Source organism: Capsella rubella, unplaced genomic scaffold (genome assembly GCF_000375325.1).
Source record: "Capsella rubella cultivar Monte Gargano unplaced genomic scaffold, Caprub1_0 scaffold_5, whole genome shotgun sequence".
In the NCBI taxonomy this organism is placed as follows: Eukaryota; Viridiplantae; Streptophyta; class Magnoliopsida; order Brassicales; family Brassicaceae; genus Capsella; species Capsella rubella.
In genome coordinates this window covers 3,835,320-3,856,590 of record NW_006238919.1, presented here as the reverse complement: position 1 = coordinate 3,856,590, position 21,271 = coordinate 3,835,320, and the positions used below count along the sequence as shown (strand labels likewise).

The window sequence follows — 21,271 nt, the reverse complement described above, 5'->3', positions numbered from 1 at the left end:
AGGAAATTACTTTATCGATGGGATTCAAAAATATTGATTTCTGACCATCGCACCATAAGAAAATCAAGCTAAATAAACTATTTTCATTGTTTTACTCTATATGTTTTTTTCTTTCTCACATATTCATGTATATTTATTTTATTTTCAAAGTATGTAATTATTTAACAAAATATTTTTTTGTTATATTCAAACCAATTTGTAAGACATTGAAATAAATAAAATTTTATACACAAATAAAGGTAATTTTTGTGTATATTTATAAGCTTACACACATATTTGGATAAATTTCAACATTTTTAGTGGTTGTTTTGATAAAGTTTGAAAATAGGGTAAATTTAAAAAGTGATATTTTTAAAGGGATATTTTATAAATTCTCCCAATATCATTCCTATTTTTATTATTAACAATATTATTGTTTTATCAAAAAATACTTAAAAGTACTAAAGAAAATTACTATCAAAATTGATTAATTGAACAATTAATCAACGAATAAATTCAAAAGATATGGATGTATGCTTCTATTGTATGATTTAAATAAATAACATGTAAAAATTTCATAAACATTAAAATTTATTTAATCTATTTTTTATAAGTAATAAATAAATTAAAATAATTAAATAAATATACAACAACCCGCGCATATGCGCGGGACATTACCTAGTATTTAATTGAATTTGAGGTTTGTGAAGTGTGGAACTAATGAAAGATGTTTTGTAAGATATTATTAGCTTTGTCTACTTGTTTATATCTTTAAGACTTTTGACTTAATCACTTTTACATTCAGTTTTACTCTTTCTTGTATTTAGGATTTCAACATTTTTTAGTATTTTTCATTCCGGAAAAAATTAAAAATTTCGGATATTTCTGTCTATTTTGAGTTTTTTTTTTCAATTTTGGATAAAAATCATCAAAATCTTTGGATATTCGGCGCCACAATCATATTTCGGATATATCCGAAATTAACCGAACTTGAAAGCATCCGATCCGAATCCGACCCGAAATTATACAATATCCGATCGGATTCTATATGTCTATATCCGAACATCCGAAGATCCGAACATCCGAACCCGAATCCGAACGGATATCCGAATAATCTGTCTATATACTCTCATACCCTTCTATGTTCTAACTACCCTTGGACCATATATTAACTTAAATAAGGACATATTTTGCCCCTCTTATTATTTGATTTAATTTAAACAAAAAAAAAAGAAAAGAAAAATAGACATGGACCCCACTCAAAAATCTTCATCTTCTTTCTCCTTCAACCACAATCCTCCACCATCGGACATCCCAATCCTCCATAGCTTAATCGACGAGCTCCTCCTCCATTAAACTCCATCGTCTCTCTCATCAACACGAGAAGCAACCCAACAACTGAGGTAATACACTTATTCATACCCATTGTTAAATTTTAAACTCGTTGGCATGAAGTGGAGTTATTGTGGATTATATTTGTTCATCCCTATTGAACAATTAACATTGTAGATTTGGATTTGATCCGGTTTTTCTTATCCTCATTGTCAATTAGGGATATGAGTCGAATTGGGTGGACTATTTTTCATAATGTGTGCATTGTAACAGTTCAATTGAATTGAATCATAGGAATATATTCTGAAATTAGTAGTGGTTGTAGTACAACTAGTAGAACTTGGTATAACTATTCAGGCACAACTTTGTATAACCATAATGGTAAAACTAGTAATACAAATGGTACTCTTTGGTATAACTTGGTATAACTATGAACACGATAAAGATTATAATGTTAGTTTTCCTATTCTATTTCAGGCCACAATGAATAAAAACCATCGAAAAATCATAATATATGATTATGGGGGATATTATGCAACAAATAAAAATGAAACAAGATGGAATTCAAGAGATAAAGTTCATCAATCTCTTAGAATGGAGACAGAGGAGGTCACTTATTCTGCAATGGTGAACAAGATATGCTGGAAGGCGAATGTTGATGAAGCAACGACTGAGCTGAAATTGAGTTACGTTCCAAAATCAGTGGAGCCTAAGAGACCAATATACATATTTGATGATGATGATGTTATGTGTTATATGGATATGAATGAAGATCATTTCAAAGTTTTGCATGTCGAAGTCGTAAATAAGGGGTATGAGAAGAGTCGAGGAAGTGTAGGTTGTTCACTCAATGAGGAGCATATTTCAAGTAGTAGAGCGACAGATGAGACCATGTTCCTTGATGAAAGCGAGCCGTTTGAAAGTCATGAGATGGTGGAAAATAGTGATGGGAGAGACGGGAACATGATTTGTTATGAAGAATAGTCCGAAGAACGAGCAATAGTAGAAGTTGGCACACATGTTGCTGAGATCACACCTTTTGAGATCACACCTGCTGCAGAGATTACACCGGTTATAAAGAGTGAGTGGGAAGATGGTTTGGATGTGACTATCCGGCAAGAATTTGAAAGCAAGCAAGCAATTAAAGATTTAGTTGAAAAAGTTGCGCATAAGAACTGTTTTGAGATTGTTATAATAAAGTCGGATCCTATGTTGTTTGTGTTTAAATGCTCAGAATTTAGAAAGGGTTGCAAGTGGGCTTTACGAGCAGCAAAGAATGGAATGCGGACAATGTTCGGTCAGAACTAACACTAAGATACATACATTCTTACGGTCAGAAACAAGTATAATGAGTAAAAAAAGGAGAGGCATTTCTCATTTAGTTGCATCTGTTTTGCGTGAAGATTTCCCATGTCTGATAGACAATCCAACTCCAAAAAATCTCATCCCTTTGGTTCAATCAAAAGTTGGTATCAAAGTGTCATACTCAACCGCAAATAGAGGGAAAAAGCTAGCTGCAGCTGACCTTCGTGGTACCGCAGAGGATAGTTATAAGTTGGTTTATTGATATATGCACATGTTGGAGAAGATGAATCCAGGTACAATTTCATTTGTTGAATTGGATGAAGCGCAGAGGTTTAAATATTTGTTCTTCGCCTTGGGGGCGTGCATTGAAGGCTTCAATTCCATGAGAAAGGTGATCATTGTGGATGCAACCAGTACTAAAAATGTATATGGTGGAGTACTCATCGTGGCTTCAGCTCAAGATCCGGATCATCACCATTATCCAATTGCATTTGGTGTAGTTGATAGTGAGAATTATGCAAGTTGGACTTGGTTTTTCAGTAAATTGAAATCAGTTATACCTGATTGTACTGAGTTGGTGTACCCGTTTTCTCACCATGGGTATTGTATTTATCACTTGTCTCAGAATGTTAAACTGAGCTGTAAGAACGTGAACAGAGATCTAGTTGCGGCGACGTTCATGCAAGTTGCGAAGGCCTACACCGAGTCTGAGTTTGAGAAACTCTATGCTGATTTCATTAAAAGGTTTCTAGCCGCAGGTACTTATCTTGATAAACACGTAGGACAACAAAAATGGGCACGATGTTTTTTTCCAGGAGCTAGATACAACATTGATACAACTAATACAGTTGAATCTATTAATGGTGTCTTTAGATTCTTAAGGGCATACGCGTTACTACCAATGATAGATGCGATTGTTGCTAAACTAGCTGAATGGTTTAATAAATATAGGAAAATATCCTTAGAGACACCAATAGACCAAAAGTTAGTCCCTTTTGTTGAGAAGTTGTTGCACGATATATGTTTAGACGCAAAGCTCTTACCGGTGACTGAACTAAACAGCTATTTTCACGAATACAGTGTGACTGGAGTTGATGGTAGTAGTTATGTGGTTGATCTGGAAAAAAAAACTTGTTACTGCAAGCAATTTGATATTGATAGATATCCGTGTCTGCACGCTATTGCTGCGGCCATGGAAGCAGCAAAAAACGCTGGTCATGAGATTAATGAGATCCAATTGCATGAGATGTGCAGTAAGTATTATTGGATGGAGCAGGGTGCATTAAGATATTCAAGGACGATATATCCAGTTCCTATCATGTCTATGTGGATCGTTCCGGACAATGTGCGTGCTTTGGTTGTCTTTCGTAAGTTTTATGTCATAAAATGAGGAAGGAAACCAACAAAGAGGATTAAATCAACAGGAGAACATGTACGAAGGAAGAAGAAATCTACCATCGCGAGCTAGTTTGAGAGTCAGGGTTCCCGAAGTTAATTGATTGTATTTTGATGTATTATACTATTTGAAAAATTAGGTACAACTTGTTTTTGTTATGGTACAACTTGAATAATTTGAATTTGATTTTCGGACTTTCTTAAGTCAACTTTTTTAAATAAAAATCTATATTGTTATATTTAAAAAATATTTAAATAATCAAAAATAAGGATTTATTTTAATTAATCAAATAATCAGGATTTATTTGAATTTTTAATAAACATGAATTGGAATTAAATATAGAAAACTTAATAAATATAAATATGAATTGAATTATAATTTCATTATGTTATCCAATATATATATATATATAATAAGGAATCATGATTTTAATTATTATACCTCAATATAGATATCATCATATTCTAAGTTTATCAAGAAATACCTTACACATTAAGGGTCACTTTCTCATTGCAAACAACATATAATTAGAAAAGCTAAGAAACAAATGTTTTCAAAAATATTTAGGCATGTACATGTGGTATATGTACCTCAATTAATTAAAATCATGTGTACAACTAAACATATTTCTTTTAAACATTGTATAACTAATTAGAACAAAAAAAAATGAAAATGTACAACTTGCCAAAACGAGTACAGCTTGTAATTTTGGTACAACTAGTGCAATTTGGCGGCTACACATGTGTCTTTTGGCGGCTACACGTGTCTAATGTGGATCACGTGTTTTTGTTTGGTTCTTTTTTATTTTTTTTTTATTTTTATTTTTCCTATACTTAAGAATTTTTTAAAAAATTCAATTTCAAATTAAAATTGAAAGAGGGAATTGGGAGTCCATCGGGCATAGTTAGGGTTTACTGTCTGTCTTCTCTTTTACTCTCTTCACTTCTTCTCCTTCTTTCTTTCTAGGTTGGTTTGCGATTTCGTCTTTTTATTTTGGGTTTGCGATTTATGAGAATGAGCTACGAATCTGGAGCATCGGGAATCATATGTGGAAATTCTTCCAACCGACAAAGGTTCCTTGTAATTAAGTGCCATTGTGGGTCACCAATAGTTGACATAATCTCTCGACCCATACCAAATCTGCGTCGTCGCTACTAGCGGTGTGAATATGCATATGATAGAAGGGTAAAGCTGTTTGATTACTATTGTGTTTGCGATTTAGTTACCAACTTTTCCTTCCAATTTTTGATTTTTTATGTAGCTTGTGAACGATGGACATGTCTTTAAGTGGGTTGATGAAGCACTGGTGGATGAGGTAGAACAATTGGATTTTCAAGTTGGTGTTCTAGAGGAAGAAGTTACTCTTATGAAGATGGAAAGGATGAGAGATATGAAGGAAATTAAGAAAACGTGGATACTTGTTTTCTGTGGTTGTCTTCTTGTGATAGGGCTGGGAATATGGTACAATCAAGTGCTTGTTCTTCGTAATTGTACAACTAAGTATGACTTGTTCTTCGTAGATGTACAACTAAGTATAAAACTAGTTGGTTAATTTCCTTGGTTTGATTGTAACTTCCCCTTTCCTTATTGGCTTAGCTTTGTTGGTAACTTAAAACTTACTTTGTGTATTCGGGTTGTAATTTTTGGTTGTAAAACTAGTATTTTGTAATGGTACAGCTACTATGTAGTTTTACCAAGTTAATCTTTTGAATGCAGTTGTATAATGATGGGAACTCAGAAACTTAACAAACAACATATAACTTACATATAATAGTTCAAAACACATCCAAAAACACATCAATCCATAAACCAATACAAAAAGTTCACATATAAAAAGACTCAAAAATCCAACGAACAAACCAATCTCAAGAGTTCACAACTTAACCAGATAGATCATCAATAATCTTTCTTCGCATTTTGTCTTGTCTGAATAGGACTTCTTATTACTACAGTAGATCCCTTCTTCTTGCTTATGATCTTCACCCTTTTACCTTGGTGAGCATCAACAACTTCTTCTCTTTCCCTATTTTCTCATTTATCCTTAGCTTGTTCTTTCTCGCCATGTTCCATCTCAACATCTTCCTCTCGGCCTTCTTCAGTTGTCCCAAGTTGTTCTTTCTCTTCTTCAATTGTACTAAGTTGTTATGTCTCTTCATCAGTTGTACCAAGTTGTGCTTTCTCTTCATCAACCTTCTCCTTCTCGGTCTCGGATTTCTCAGCCTTTTCCTTCTCAGTTTGTTCCTTCTCAGCATGCTCTTTGTCAGCCCTCTCAGCCTTATCAGCTTGCTCCTTTTCAGCCTTATCCTTCTCAGCCTTAGCCCTCTTAGCCTTATCAGCTTGCTCCTTGTCAGCCTTATCCTTCTCGGCCCTAGCCCTCTCAGCTTTATCCTTCTCGGCCTTAGCCTTCTTGGCCTTAGCCCTCTCAACCTTCTCGGTCCTAGCCCTCTCAGCCTTCTCGATCTTAGCCCTCTCAGCCCTCTCAGCCTTCTCGGTCTTAGCCCACTTAGCCCTCTCAGCCTTGTTGGCCTTAGCCCTCTCAGCCTTCTCGGTCTTAGCCCTCTCAGCCTGCTCCTTCTTGGCCTGCTCCTTCTCAAACTTATCCTTCTCAGCCTGCTCCATCTCAGCTTGCTCCTTGTCACCTTCATTCGTATCTCCATTGCCACCACCATTCATATCTCCAACACCTGCATTCGTATAATATTGATCTTCACCTGAGGCCCATTTCACATTAGATTCCACAGATTTAACTCTGTTATCCAGACCATCAACATTCTCAATAATTTCCTTAAACCCTTGCTTCACTTGTTCTTCTAGCTGAATCAATCTAGCTCCTAGCTGAGCCAAATTCACCGAAGCCACTGGGTTCACATCTTCCAGACTTACTTATTCCAGAATCACATTTTCCAGATTCACATCTCCCGAAATCACATATTCAGGATCCTGATTTGTCTCCCGGGTGGCCAAATCTTGGTTGTAAATCTCTTCAAACCATATTGACTTCTCTTCATCAATTAAACACTTGGTCCAACCATCAACAACGGGATCATCTACATCATTATAGCGACTCTCTTCATCCATTTTACGACCTAAAAGACGTTTCTCACGTGATGATGGAGTAAAGATACTCTCAATATCCTATGAAAATAAAACAATATAATGTCAAACCAACCCAGTAATACCAAAAATAAATGAATAAGATAAGTATGAGACTATTGCTAACCTTAGTTGTACCAAGTTTGTCAAAAATTTCGTTCATTGAAAACCCTTTCATTTTACTTGCTTTAAATTTCATCTTGCACATCCGAGGACAATGACAGTGTGCATGTGCATTACTAACACATTCTCGGAAATTTTCTTTCAGAACAGGAATTGCCTCAAAAGCAAGAACCTACACACAACACAAAAGCATGGACTTAAAACTCAATTATACAAAGTGATACTAATTTGTACATTTTCATAACTCAAGAATTACCTCCAACGGAATGACGAAACTAGGAAAGACCCATTGTTGTGTGCTCAAAACCCCCCTAAAGTGGTTCATACAATGAAAGATGTCCTTCATGTTCTCATCAAAATCCAAACGACCCCAAGGAAACGTTTTACACTTGTCCAAATCATCAATAGCCCTAAGAAAGAATGGCTCTACGGATGGTGCTTGCTTCCCTGGCTTCTACTTCCCTATGAGCACGCTACACAAGAAGTAGAGGACCACCATCTTCACTCTATCTGGAGAAGCTTTCTTCATCGATAAAAGCTTTGCTTTGACATCATCATATCTTATTGTTGTGGCAACACCAAAATCCTTACCGACAAACTCAATACTGCCCGGGGATAATCATGGCAGTATAAGCCAGAAATCAGTGCCATTTCTCTAAGAGAATATATGATGGGAGTACTATTTACTATGAACCAAGATTCCTCTTTCTTCTCTAAAGACGCCGTCCGGAGAAGCAACATTCACATACCCATCAATTTGTGATTGGCATCCTTCGGCATATGGAAGAAGTGTTTGAACTGTGGGTGTCCTAAGAACCAGTCCAACTCATGGGACTTAAGGTGAGCTCTCAAGAAGCTCACTATCCTTGTGATATAACACTTAGCATATAGCTTGAATGGCAACATGTACTCGGAGAGACTGAAGTACATGTTCAGTGGTTGCATTACTTATGTTCCCTCCTCGGATTCCTCCTCGGACTCCTGCAAAACAACTTAGTTATACTAAGTTTTCCCAAGTTGTACCGTTTGTTTCAAATTGAAATATTTGTACATACCAAGTTCTCCTAAGTTGTAATATTCTATCCAAGTTGTACATACCGTTGAATCCCCAAAATCTGATTTCAGATTTGACTCTGTTTCTTCTGAATCATCTCACGAGTCCCATCTTCTTCTACGATTGCATCTGTTGCCTTTTCGACTTCACCTACTGGATCTGTCTCTTTGTTAAAGCTTGCGTTCTTTGTACGCACCATTCTCTTCTCCTTCAAACAAAACCAACAACCGCAAATTACAACATACTCGAGTAATAAACGAAATCAACACCTAAATCGACAAAACCTAAATCGAGAACACCAAAATCGTTAACATTCAAGCGGATCTAACATAAAATACCCAAAGAATTATCGATTTTGACTTACCTATTACGGGTTGGCCTTAGTTATACTCGAACTGCTTGTGATTTTCAGATTTTTCAAACGATGAAGAGGAAGACAAAAAGGTAAAAGATCCGATGGATATCCGATACTGAAATGGGTTTTCGGATATAGGGTGGTTGGATCTATAAATTTTTGATTTAGTGAGGATGAGTTTGTATTTTAACCAATTTTAGAATTTTTTAATTAAATTTTTTAATTAATTTTTTTTTTTCCTTTTGGTCAAACCCTTAGAAAAATAAGAAAATCAGTCAAATGGCACCATAGATTTTAGTCCCAAAACAAGTAAAGTCTAGAGATTTTAAACAAGTAAAATAATACGATTGTCTAGAGACCCGCTTAGACTTCACCTCAGCTAATTAAAAAAACTAGTTAATCTACGAACTAATATATAAACCTTTTGACATGGTGGAATAAAGACAACCAATCACATGAGTCATGAGATATAATCTCTTTCAACCTTTCAAATTTAATCTACAAGATTATATCTACAATATTTCATTACATTTAGATAAGATTTGAAAGGTTGAGAGATATTTCAACTCTATAGAAAACAAGTAAATATAATCTCACATGAGTCGTGAGATATAATCTCTTTCAACCTTTCAAATATAATCTCTTTCAACTTTTCAAATCTTATCCAAATGTAACAAAATATTGTAGAGTTGTCATTGCTTTGACCATTTCGGACATGACGTTAAATTTCCATTGAGAGAATTAATTTTTTGTTAGAATTTATGTTTCTCATCTGTTAAATTCCAAAAAGACAGCGTAGCTTTAAAAATCATTTGCAAATGAGAAACAGAAATTCTAACAGAAAGTTAATTCTCTCAATGGAAATTTAACGTCTTGTCCGAAATGGTCAAGGCAATAACAAGTCTACAATATTTCATTACATTTGGATAAGATTTGATATGTCGTTATCCTCTTCTCCTAAAAACGTGACGAATCTGCTTCTTTTGCCTTATATACTAAAACAAAGCTAATTCTCTCATTCTCACAAGTAAACTTCTTCTTCTCCATTTCTATAACTCTTTTCTCATAAACAAGCAGCGACAATAACAAAAGAGAGAAGAGGTTTTCTTTGTAAAAATAGGGGTTTTGGTTTAATTTGATTAAACCATAATTTACCTAAACCGACATTAATTAAACCTCTTTTGATTAAATTAACAAATCGACCACCACAATTTTTATACATACTCAAGTCTTCTATTATTTTCCAGGACATGGGCGATACACTACCAATCAAGCTAAATACTCAACCACTCTCCTTTAACGTACCACCATTTCCATCAGCTATCGTTAACCATTTTTTTTATAACCATTATGGCTTTGATTGGTAACATCATTCAAACGAGGTGGTTAAATCTTCTTTTATCAGTTATAGAGTAGATGGCTAAAGAAACGACGATTAAAAACAGGGATGAGAAACAGTTATGATTCTTATGATTGGTAACAAACAGTTATAATACTTATGATTGGTAACAACTAAAATGAATGGTACAATATTATTATAGTTTAAAATTTTATAGAGTTCAAATATTAATAATCTTTTAATTTTTTGTAGAGTTTAAATAATTTTTAAAGCTTGAATTAAATATTATAATATTTGGCTTTTAAAATTTTTTAATATTTTACAATATTTTAAACTTTTTAAAAAAAAATTTTATAATATTTTGAAACTTTTAAAAGTTTTTTTTTCATAAATAAAGAACCTGATTAAACAGAGTAATTTTTTTAATTTGGATTTCTAAGAAAGCAAGCTTCTTGCTCATTTGTAGTTGAGAGCATATTAGTCCTATTTATAATGGTGTCGGTTTACTCAACTCTGATGTCCCGTCATTGCGACGGTGTCGGTTGACTCATCGCCATTATGTGGTTAACTAATACCGTTTTGGTATATGTTGATTTTGGCTGATTTCATATAGTTTAGGTTGAGAATTTGAATTTTTGCGATTTTAGGTCGCTATTTGCCGGGTATCATAGTTTGGATATAAAAATACCACCAGCAAATAGTCTCGGTTGATTTTCGCCATTTCTCCTAGTTTTGAACTATTATCTAAACATTTCTACCTTATGTAGACGTTATACAAACATTATATTCTTTTAACGATAGAGTAATATACGTCTATTTTCAAAATTTTAAATTTCAAATATGCAGAATACAATTTGTGTTTATATTATATATAATTTTATGTAATAATATAAATTTAAAACAAATAAGATGGTAAAAATATATTGGAGAGAGATTCGATTTATTAAGGAGAGATTTTAGGAAATTTTAGTGTAATTAAAATTGGTTTTCAATTTTGCGATTTACTTATGATTTAATTAAAAATTTTATTTTAAAATTTATTTTAAAGTTTTGGTATTTATTCAAATTGCAAAAGTTTGATTGTGCACATATTACAAAATGAAAAATTAAAACCCAAAATAGATTTTAGCACAAAATATAAATCAACCGGAATTAAACCGACTCATTTTTAACAGTTGAGACTAGATCTTAAAGTTTCAGAAAAGTGGGTCTATTTTTCTTAACGTAATTACACTAAGGCCCGTGTTCGAGTCATTGAACACGGGCCTTAGTGTTATTACCTGTTCAACAAGTTTTTCTTTTGGTTTTTTTATTTCTTTTGCTTTAGGATAATTCTCATCACTTCTTCTAACTACTTTAGGATTTGGATTATCGTTCGTTTGGCTTTAAATATTGTCTCAAATCTTTGTATCAACATAACTGATTTGAATCGAATAAAAGAAAAGACCAAAAAGAGGTACCAACAGCTACCCAAAAAGAGCTGTTGTAAGCCCTAGGAGGAGGACTCCTGCAACACCATCGTCTTACATCTCTTCGCCTCTGTTCCGTATTCGACTTTGATTCCTCTGTTTTGTCATTCAAAACAGTGCATCTCCACTATTCCATCTCTCTTTGCTTATGCCTCTACATTAGTTGGTATCAGAAACTCAAATTATTGGCATTGTTTCTATTCTGATCATACCATGCCTCCCAAATCAGACACTTCACTTGGAAATCCACCCGATAACACCATTAACTGGTTGGAATTTCTGGATGCCTTACTAAACTCACAACATGCCATGCAAAATTCCATCGCAACACTAACAGATGCCTTGTTGCAGAACCGTGATCGCCCTCAGCAACCTGCTGCAATCGTCACTTACTAACAAGGCCCATAGGGGAATCACGCCGCTGGACAGCAACAACAACATGATCTCGCCGTCATCAGTGCACCAGAACAACGACCCGTTAACACATTTTGGGTGCAGATTTTCGTCAAGGAATTCCTGAATTTCATGCGGGAATTCGTGGTGACTCTCTCTTGGACTGGATTGGGTCCGTAGAAGAAATTCTTCAAGAGTGTTCCTGATAACAAGCGTGTTTTGTTGGTTTCGACAAAGTTCTGTTGTCACACAGCTTCTTGGAGGCAACAAACCAAAACTACTCGACTGCGCTCCGGAAAAACTACAATTCAAACATGGGACAAGCTTAAAAAGAAGCTCAATGAGACATTCTTAGCCAACAATTATGACAGGACAATGTATAATAAGCTCCAGAACTTGAAACAAGGTTCCCAATCCGTGGATGAATACGCTGAAGAGTTCTACATTCTCCTTTCACGTAATGACATGGCTGATAGTCAAGTGCAACTGGTTTCCTCATTCATGCGACCGCGAATTCAGAGCTCTCTGGCTCAATATGATCCAACCACAATTGTTGAAGCTCATCGGCGTGCCTTCTCATTTGAACAACAGTTTCGTGCTCCTCCTTGGAATTCCTCATCTCGGCGATGTTTTAATCAAAGTAGCTCGTCACATGCTTCTACTCCACGGGACAACAAAGACAACGTCAAAACAAAGCCACATCTGGGTTTTCGCGAAGGTGAGAATGGGGTGAAACGTTCTACTCGTATCGCTCTCAAGTATTAACCTTGCGACGAACCAAGATATGTACGATCAAGGGCCGGATATGCACATTCATCATTGATTCGGGCAGTAGTCGCAATGTGTCTGAAAGCTAGATATACCAGTAGAAGAGCATTTGTGTCCTTATTCACTCACTTAGTTGTATGATGGTGTGGATCTTCGTATCACTCATAGAAAATTAGTGTCATTTTCTGTTGGACAGTAATACAAGGATCACTTTATTTTGACATCACACCAATGGATGTGAGCCACTTAATTTTGGGAAAACCTTGGGAGTATGACAGGAAAAACTTTCATGATGGGGAGAAAAACACTTATAAGTTCATTTGGGAGACGCATCCGATTGTTTTGCTTCCTTCTCTTGTAATATGCCGCGAAAAGACGATGCCAATGCTCAACCATCTGTGTTTTCTCGTTTGTTGTTTCCTCCAACATTGTCATCATTACCAGCTACTACTCCTCAACTACTATGTTTGTATGCGACATTTGCAAAAGAATTTCATAGAGAAGGCATGGTATTCGCGGTTTATACTACACCCGTTGGAAAGGCTGTCCAAACACCATCATCAACATTAACCTCGTGACTGGCCGAATTTGCTGATGTTTTTCCAACCGATTTGCCTGACGAGTTACCACCGTTACAGGATATTCAATACCACATTGACCTCACTCCGGGTGCGACGTTGCCTAACCGACCTCATTATCAAATGAGTCTGTCGGAACATGAAGAACTACGACGTCTAGTTGAAGATCTCTTGCGAAAGGGTTATGTCCGAGAAAGTCTAAGTCCTTGTGCTGTTCAGGCATTATTCATTCCAGAAAAATATGGCTCATGAAGAATGTGTGTGGATAGCCGTGCTATCAACAAAATCACGATACGTTATTGGTTTCTAATACCGTGCTTGGATGACCTTTTGGATCAAATTGGAACAACTTCTTTTTTTTCCAAGATTGATCTAAAGAGTGGCTACCATCAGTTTTGTATTCTACCGGGGGATGAGAGGAAGACCGCATGTAAAACGCATGAAGGTCTATTTGAGTGGCTTGTGATGTTGTCCGGCCTTTCTAATGAACCAAGTACGTTCATGCGTTTCATGAACCCAGCTTTACGGCCATTTATTGGTAAATTCGTGGTGGTTTATTTTGATGACATCCTCATCTTTAGTAAATCATAAGCCGAGCATGAACAACACATTCTTGGACGTCTTGCTGGTTTTATGACGCAACAATTTCTTCGCGGCTAAGCAGAATTGTGAATTTGGTACACGGGAAATTCAGTTCCTTGGCTATGTTATTTCAGACAAGGGATTGATAGTAGATCGAGCCAAAGTCTAAGCAATTCAGTCGTGGCCCATGCAACAGACACTCACCAAGGTGCGAAGCTTCCACGGCCTTGCCTCATTTTAGACGTTATATTCTACATTTCAGTGCAATCATGGCCCCGATAACTAGTTGTATGAAAGAGGGTAAATTTACGTGGTCTCCTAAGGCAGCAGCTGCATTTTCACTTATCAAGGACAATCTCACGACAACGCCGGTTTAATTGTTGCTCGACTTCGTATTGACATTTGAGCTGCATTGTGACGCTTCTAAGATGGGAATTGGTGCAGTCCTTAGTCAACAAGGCAAAGCAATTGCTTATTTTAGCGAGAAATTTGCGGGTGCTTGGCTACGGTACAACACGTATGATTCTGAATAAGCTATTCACCATTGGAGACATTATTTGTTTCACCAGGATTTTATTCTCTTCACGGACCATGACGCTCTTCGCCACCTTGACAGTCCAGCTAAGGTGTCCGCTTGGCACACCTCTAGGATAGCTTTTTTACAACAATTTACTTTCTCTATTCGTCATCAAGCAGGAAAATCCAACCGTGTCGCGGATGCATTGAGTCGACGGCACACGTTATTGGCTTCTATTCAAACAAAGGTCCCGCGTTTTGAGACATTCGCTTCTCTTTATTCTTTGAACCCATTTTTCTCCACAGTCTTTGCAGAGGCTGAACAAGGGTTTTCTACTGAATTTACCGTTCAACATAATTTCTTGTTTAAAGGTCTTCGCGTTTCTGTTCCCGACTATAGTCTTCACTTGCAATGAGAGCCATGTGGGTCGCGAGAGGAAGCTAACTCTTGTTACTACGTCTTATTTTTGGCCGACAGTACGTTGGTCGTTGTCATGGTTGTCAAAAGAGCAAAAGGAAGGCGTCCAATGCGGGTATATATTTGCCGTTGCCTATTCCATCACAGCCTTGCACTCAACCTGGTCATGACTCTATCTTTTGGATAGTTGATCATTTTATCTAAAATGGCACATTTCATCCTTTGTAAAAAAACGACCGATGTTGTTAACGTGGCTACACTATTTTCCGGGAGATCTATTGGCTTCACGGTTTGCCATTATCTATCTTGTTAGATCGTGACACTCGCTTCTTTAGCCGTTTTTGACATTCATTGTAAAAGATGCTTTCGTCGTCCCTCGATATGAGCACCGCCTACCACCCTCAAAGTGATGGGGAAACTGAGGTTACTAACTGTTATTGATCAAGATCTTATTGAGTATATCAAGATAGAATAGACCATTATAAAGTACCTTATATTGGTCTATTCTATCATGTTGGTCTATAAAGTACTTTATAAAGTAATTTATAAAGTATCTTATAAAGTACCTTATAAAGTATCTTATAAAGTATCTTATAAAGTACCTTATAAAAGGTCTATTCTATACATACGAGGGATGTTCAAATAGATTAGCATTATTTATATTGTTAGCTTCCCTTGTAAGCTTATCTCTCATCCCACTTATTTATGTGTGGTTGTAAACCTAATGAAGTATGAAGAGTAATTCTCTCTCTTTTCTATTCTTGGTTACTATTCATCTTCTCTCCCAATCTCTTTCTGATTCTTGTTACTCAAATCTAGCATCTCTCTCTTGTTATTCCGCTTAATCTAACAACTGTTCCTTGGGAAGTTTGCTTCATTGTCTTGTAGATGATCATATTCGCAGCTGGGATACTAACTCTGTCATGCTAAATTTTCTCATAATCATGTTGAGAATCGGAGTTTGGGGTTCAAGCCATTTTGCGTCGTTTATGGGAACGTTCCCCATGGTCCTCTAGAGCTTGCTTCTGTTCCGGATCGCACATGGTTGCATGGTCAAGCCATGGATTTTGTCAATGAGTTCGAAAACCTTCATAAGATCGCCAAGGAGAACTTGGAAACTGCTTCAGCCAAGTATAAAGTAGCAGCTGATTCAGGAGCTGTTATTTGATTCGGGTGATTTGGTGTGGGTCGTGCTCACCAAGGATCGTGTGCCAGCTCGAGAGTATAACAAGTTGAAAGGATAAAAGAATAGGTCCTGTTGAAGTGCTTGAGCGTATCAACCGAAATGCATATCGCCTCCGTTTGCCGCCTCATTTGAACACGTCTCCTTTCTTCAACGTCGGTTATTTGTCTCCCTATCTTGGCGACAATAACGAAACAGATTCATGGGGCGACCTGATGCAACGCATCTTTGGACTTTATCGAATTGTTGAACACGGGCCTTCGTGTTATTATGTGTTCAACAAGTTTTTCTTTTGGTTTTGTTATTTCTTTTGCTTTAGGATAAATCTCAGCAGTTCTTCTAACTACTTTAGGATTAGGATCACCGTTATTTCGTTAGGCTTTAAAATAGCGTCTCAAATTTTTGTACCAATATCACTGATTTGAATTGAATAAAAGAAAAGACCAAAAAGAAAGCTACCTAAAAAGACCTAGTGTAAGCCCTAGGAGGAGGACTCCTTTAACACCATCGTCTAACATCTCTTCGCCTTTGTTCCCTTTTCGACTTTGATTCCTCTGTTTTGTCATTCAAAACAAAGCATCTCTTCTATTATATCTCTCTTTGCTTCTCCCCCTCTACATTACCAAACATCCATGACACTTCCATTAATACACCTACAAATAATCACAAAACAAGTCACTGAATCCCAATGGCTTAGATAAGCTCATGGTCACGCACTCACATTAACAAGGTGACTCAAATAGCAAAAACAACCACGAAAGACTTTCCTCGCGACTGCAAGAGCCAGCAACATTGTACAACAAGCAACACAAACAAAAATCCTCTAGAACCAAACCGGACAAAAACAAAAGAAAAAATATAGGCACATAAACGAAGCCCTAAAACAGAACCCAACCGTTAATTTTCGAATCTTTTCGGTGTAATCACGACATCACGAAGCTTCCCACAAAATTTGTGCCGATCAGATAACTAATGAAACCGCGATCGCACTTACAATCTTCTCTGGTCTCAGTTCGCGAAAAAGAAAAAGTATATCACGGAAATGCATATAACTCATAGAGTTTTAATCCAAAATCACTTCTCAACAACCCTACCAAATTTCATTACCTTTCGATGAGATTTCATATGTCGTAACCCTTTTCTCCCAAAACGTGAAGATTCTGGTTCTTTTGCTTTTTACACCAAAGCAAAGCTTCCTCTTTTTCTCACAAGTAAACTTCTCCTTCTTCTTTTCTCTAACTCTTTTTCTAATTTGATTGAACCATGATTTACCTGAAAGTTAATTCGATGTCCAATGATAAAATGGGCTCCCAATGATGGTTTGATGTCAAAAATATATAAATATAATGATGTGATGGTTTATATAAGATGCCTCAAATTTCTAATGATATCAATATATTGTAATGAAATTTTTCTTTTTTGGCAACATATTTTTCAATATGATTTTTTTTGTTGAGTCATTACATAATCTTATACTCCCTCTATTTCTAATAGATTGATGTTTTAAGAATTTTTGTTTTTTCAAAAAAATTGATTTTGTAGATTAAAAAAATTAAAAATCATTATTTTATTTTTTACTTTTTTCCACATGTCATGCTATTAATGGTTTATATTTTCTCTTTCTACCCACAAACAATTATAAATTAATTAATAAATAAAAACTTTACTTTTTTTAATAAGTGTGAAAATCTTAGAACATCAATCTATTAGAAACAGAGGGAGTATACAATACAATAGAAAATATGGATATCCATTTATGGCTTATTCAGAAAGTTTGACTTCAAATGTTTTAAACCTTAGTAACATAATATTTGACTTCTGACTAATTTTTTTGACTGGTTCATTTGAAGTCAAAACTTCTACTAATATGATTTTCATTGGTGAAAAACACTATAAATAGAGCAACAAATGTTCAATTGTTATTACTACTAATTGTCTCAACCAATTTGTGAAAGAAAAATAACATAAAACTATGGAGAAGGCATTTTCACTATTGGTTTTCATCATACTCTTTATCATGCTTGCTTCTGGTATTCTTTGGTTTCTTTTATATAAAATTCAAGTGTTGTTTATTTTCTCTGTACTATGATTTTTTTTAGTTTTTAGTTGTTTTTTTTAGTTTTGACAAAACAATTTTACAGTTGAAAATAAGGTGAAGGCAAATACATGCATGGAGGGTCTCGGTAATTGCCAGCAATGTAGTGAGAGATGTAAGGCCAAGCACGGACCACAAGGCGAAGGCAGTTGCGACATCAAGAATCAACTATGCACGTGTTATTACCCGTGTGGATCTCCATCGGGTCCGCAACCCAAAAAATGCTATGGTGGAGCTGGCCTGTGCGGCGGTAATTGTGGTCCTCCTTGTTGCAACCAAAAGTGTGCGCAGAAGTATAACCAAGGAACTGGATTTTGTGACAGCATTGGCCACACTTCTTTGTGCAAATGCGAATATCCTTGCTGATAACTATTTCAATTTTTCTATAATAAATCAAAACCTACGGATCAGTTGTCTTTTTTTCTTTTCATGTTTCAACTACTAATATGTGGCAGAACTAGCATGTAATAAATAAATTATTACTACTAGGGATGTTCATTATTTTTATATATTGTGATGTTATTTAATCAAATAATAGCCCTCACAAATCTTATCTTCTTAATATTAAAAGAGGAGTACAAAATTGAAAATCAGAAAACTTTACCTTTCAATTCCAAAAATTACCCTTTAATTTGTTGTGTAGGAGAGCTTTTTTTAAAATCAAATGGGCTATAATCGTCAAATTTGACCAGTCAATCACAGACCCAATGACGACCCGCGCGTTTTTAATAACCCGTACTAACACCTTATCGGATCCGCTTTGGTTGCTGAACATTTTCTGAAAAAACAATAACGCGCGATTGGGCTTAATAATGTTTTAAAGGCCTGATTGTTTTTTGGAATGCAAAGCTTTTATTATTAAAACCCACGATCATGCTAGAGGTTACAAAATTTGGGTCTCTATACCAATCTAAATATTAAATACGAAATCTGTAATCATTCACTCTAATCAAAAATTATTCACTAAATATACGTGATAAAATATTCGTATCAATCATATTAGCATAATTTTAGAGTCATTATTAATTCTTGCCAATTAGTGATTAAAAACATTTACTGTTTCCTAATATTTTTCAAAATCATCAATAGCCGAAGACCACCGCAAGGCAATCCCTTTGTCTTTAGAAAAGCCCTAGCATCTTGCAAACTATATATAAATACATGTCAAAGGTTAATTCATACAATTACGTAACACGTCACATCTCTCTACTCTACAAAGCAAGTATTACAATGTCTGCATCTTTTGCATTCCTACGTGAAGTGAAACCATACAAAACTTCATGGAAGATCCAAGTAAGGGTTCTCCATACATGGAAGACTTACTCAACAAAATTTGGCGAGACATTTGAGATGGTTTTGGCTGATATCGAGGTATGGTAGATCAGTTTTTATGTTTCTGTTCTTTTCGTGTCATTACTCTTTTAATTGTTACTAACTAATTCTTACGGTCTTTCTTAAAGGGCACTAAAATCCATGCTTCCGTGAAAAAGGAATTGATAAATCGATTCCAAAACAAGATTTCGCAAGGTGAATGGAGATCAATTGAAAACTTTGGTTTAGGCATGGCTGGTGGCCAATTCAAACCAACCAATCACCGTTTCAAGATGAGTTTTATGACTCAAACCATTGTCAGCCGCATGGATCAACTATCTAAGGATCCATTTCTCAACCTAACTCCATTTGATTCTGTGCCAACTCTCAACCTTAACTACCTGATTGGTAATATTATTTTATTTTCTAAATCTAACTTTTAAAATTACCTCGCTGTAATATATTTAAACCGTTTTGAATATTTTTGGCTGATATTTATATGTAGATGTGTTGGGACAAATTGTGAACGTGGGTGAAATAGATACCATTGATGTCAACAACAGACCTACGAAGAAAATAGAGTTTGAGCTGCGAGATGAGAAGTATAAATTATAAAAATATTTCATTCTCATTATTGGCTTCATTTTAATTTTTGGAATCGGTATTTAACATGTTTCTGTTATTTTATCACAGTGATTCAAGATTGTCATGTACCCTGTGGGGAACATTTGCTGACCAAGTTTACCATGCTTGTGAAGAACATGGTGTTGATATAGTAATCTGTTTGATCAGATTTGCCAAAATAAAGACTTACAAAGGTAAATGTTTCTTACTACAAACGTTATAATTACAATAATCGATGATCCTATGTTATTTTGTGCTTTAAAAAAACCCTAACATAGCTGAAGAAGAGAGTTATATTTGGTTTCAATTCGTTGAAGAAGAGAGTTGACAGGGAAAAGAAAAAAAAAAAAAAAAAGGGTGAAGAAGATAAACGTATCTGTAAATGTTTTAGTCCTTTTGCCACATTAATTGTATTTTGGGGGTGTTGTTGTTGAAATCTATCCGAATTTGTTGACCCAAAAGAAAAATAAACCGGTTTGGTCTAACTAAATACAAAAACATACATGCAAAAAACAATATTATACCCTTTCCACTCTTATATTTTAGTTTACAATGTAGTTTTTTTCTTAAAAAAAAAATAATCATATATAGACCCCTTACTAAAGCACGGAATTGAACCCGCGGCTATCGCACCGTCCACCCTCTCACTTGAGCAGGCGGTGAATAATACTTAACACGAACCTACTTTTATAATTTAACAACAACAAAATATATATGAACACAAACAAAACATTGAGAACCTGTTTATAATATCAAGAACTATATTAACAAAAATTTCCAATAACCATAAACATATAAAAATAAAAAATAAATATTTTTACAAAATAAAAAGCAATGACCCGCGGTGTACCGCGGGTTCAAACCTAGTTTTGTTTATAAACGTTAAAAAAAAAAAATTGTTGGTTTTGGTATCTTAATAAGCAAAAAAAGTTAAGTTTGAACAAATCTGTACGTACAAGTATTCTTGTATTCAAAACAAAGGGCCTTATAGAAACAAAATCAACGTTTTAATCAATTTGGTCTAATATGTATCTATGTTAATTATGGAAATCCATTTATGTTTGAGCATATCTTTAAAAATTATATTTTCGTATTTAAAAGAGAAACTTTTTTTTCAGAAGTTTGACTTCAAATTTTTTGAACCTTTGCTCTTACCGGAAGTGACATAACATGTATTGAAATCCATTTTTGGGTCATTCAGAAGTTTAATTTCAAAAACATTCAGAGTAATATGATGATGTCAATGTACACCAACCATATCAATAAATTTTTTAGTGGGCATAACATATTATATAGACAATGACTAATAAGTATATTATCGCATTACTGAAAGATACAATAATAATGGTGGAAAATAA

The 21,271-nt window shown here is 35.1% G+C and overlaps 3 protein-coding genes across 3 annotated transcripts; 2 read left to right on the top strand and 1 right to left on the bottom strand.

Annotated features, from left to right (window-relative positions):
• Positions 1-6,154: 6,154 nt before the first annotated feature.
• LOC17886470 (uncharacterized protein At3g43530) lies at positions 6,155-8,158 on the bottom strand. The gene is made up of 6 exons (XM_023782332.1): positions 8,046-8,158; positions 7,687-7,833; positions 7,485-7,539; positions 7,233-7,400; positions 6,911-7,147; positions 6,155-6,847 (listed from the first exon to the last, which is right to left on the bottom strand). The coding sequence occupies exons 1-6, from the start codon at positions 8,156-8,158 to the stop codon at positions 6,155-6,157; spliced, it is 1,413 nt and encodes a 470-aa protein (XP_023638100.1).
• A 9,697-nt stretch (positions 8,159-17,855) lies between these two features.
• LOC17885289 (defensin-like protein 183) lies at positions 17,856-18,344 on the top strand. The gene is made up of 2 exons (XM_006293062.1): positions 17,856-17,913; positions 18,025-18,344. The coding sequence occupies exons 1-2, from the start codon at positions 17,856-17,858 to the stop codon at positions 18,342-18,344; spliced, it is 378 nt and encodes a 125-aa protein (XP_006293124.1).
• An 864-nt stretch (positions 18,345-19,208) lies between these two features.
• Positions 19,209-20,136, top strand: LOC111830462. The gene is made up of 4 exons (XM_023782330.1): positions 19,209-19,349; positions 19,439-19,697; positions 19,795-19,891; positions 19,983-20,136. Exons 1-4 carry the CDS (start codon positions 19,209-19,211, stop codon positions 20,134-20,136), a joined length of 651 nt encoding a protein of 216 aa, XP_023638098.1.
• The last annotated feature ends 1,135 nt before the right edge of the window (positions 20,137-21,271 follow it).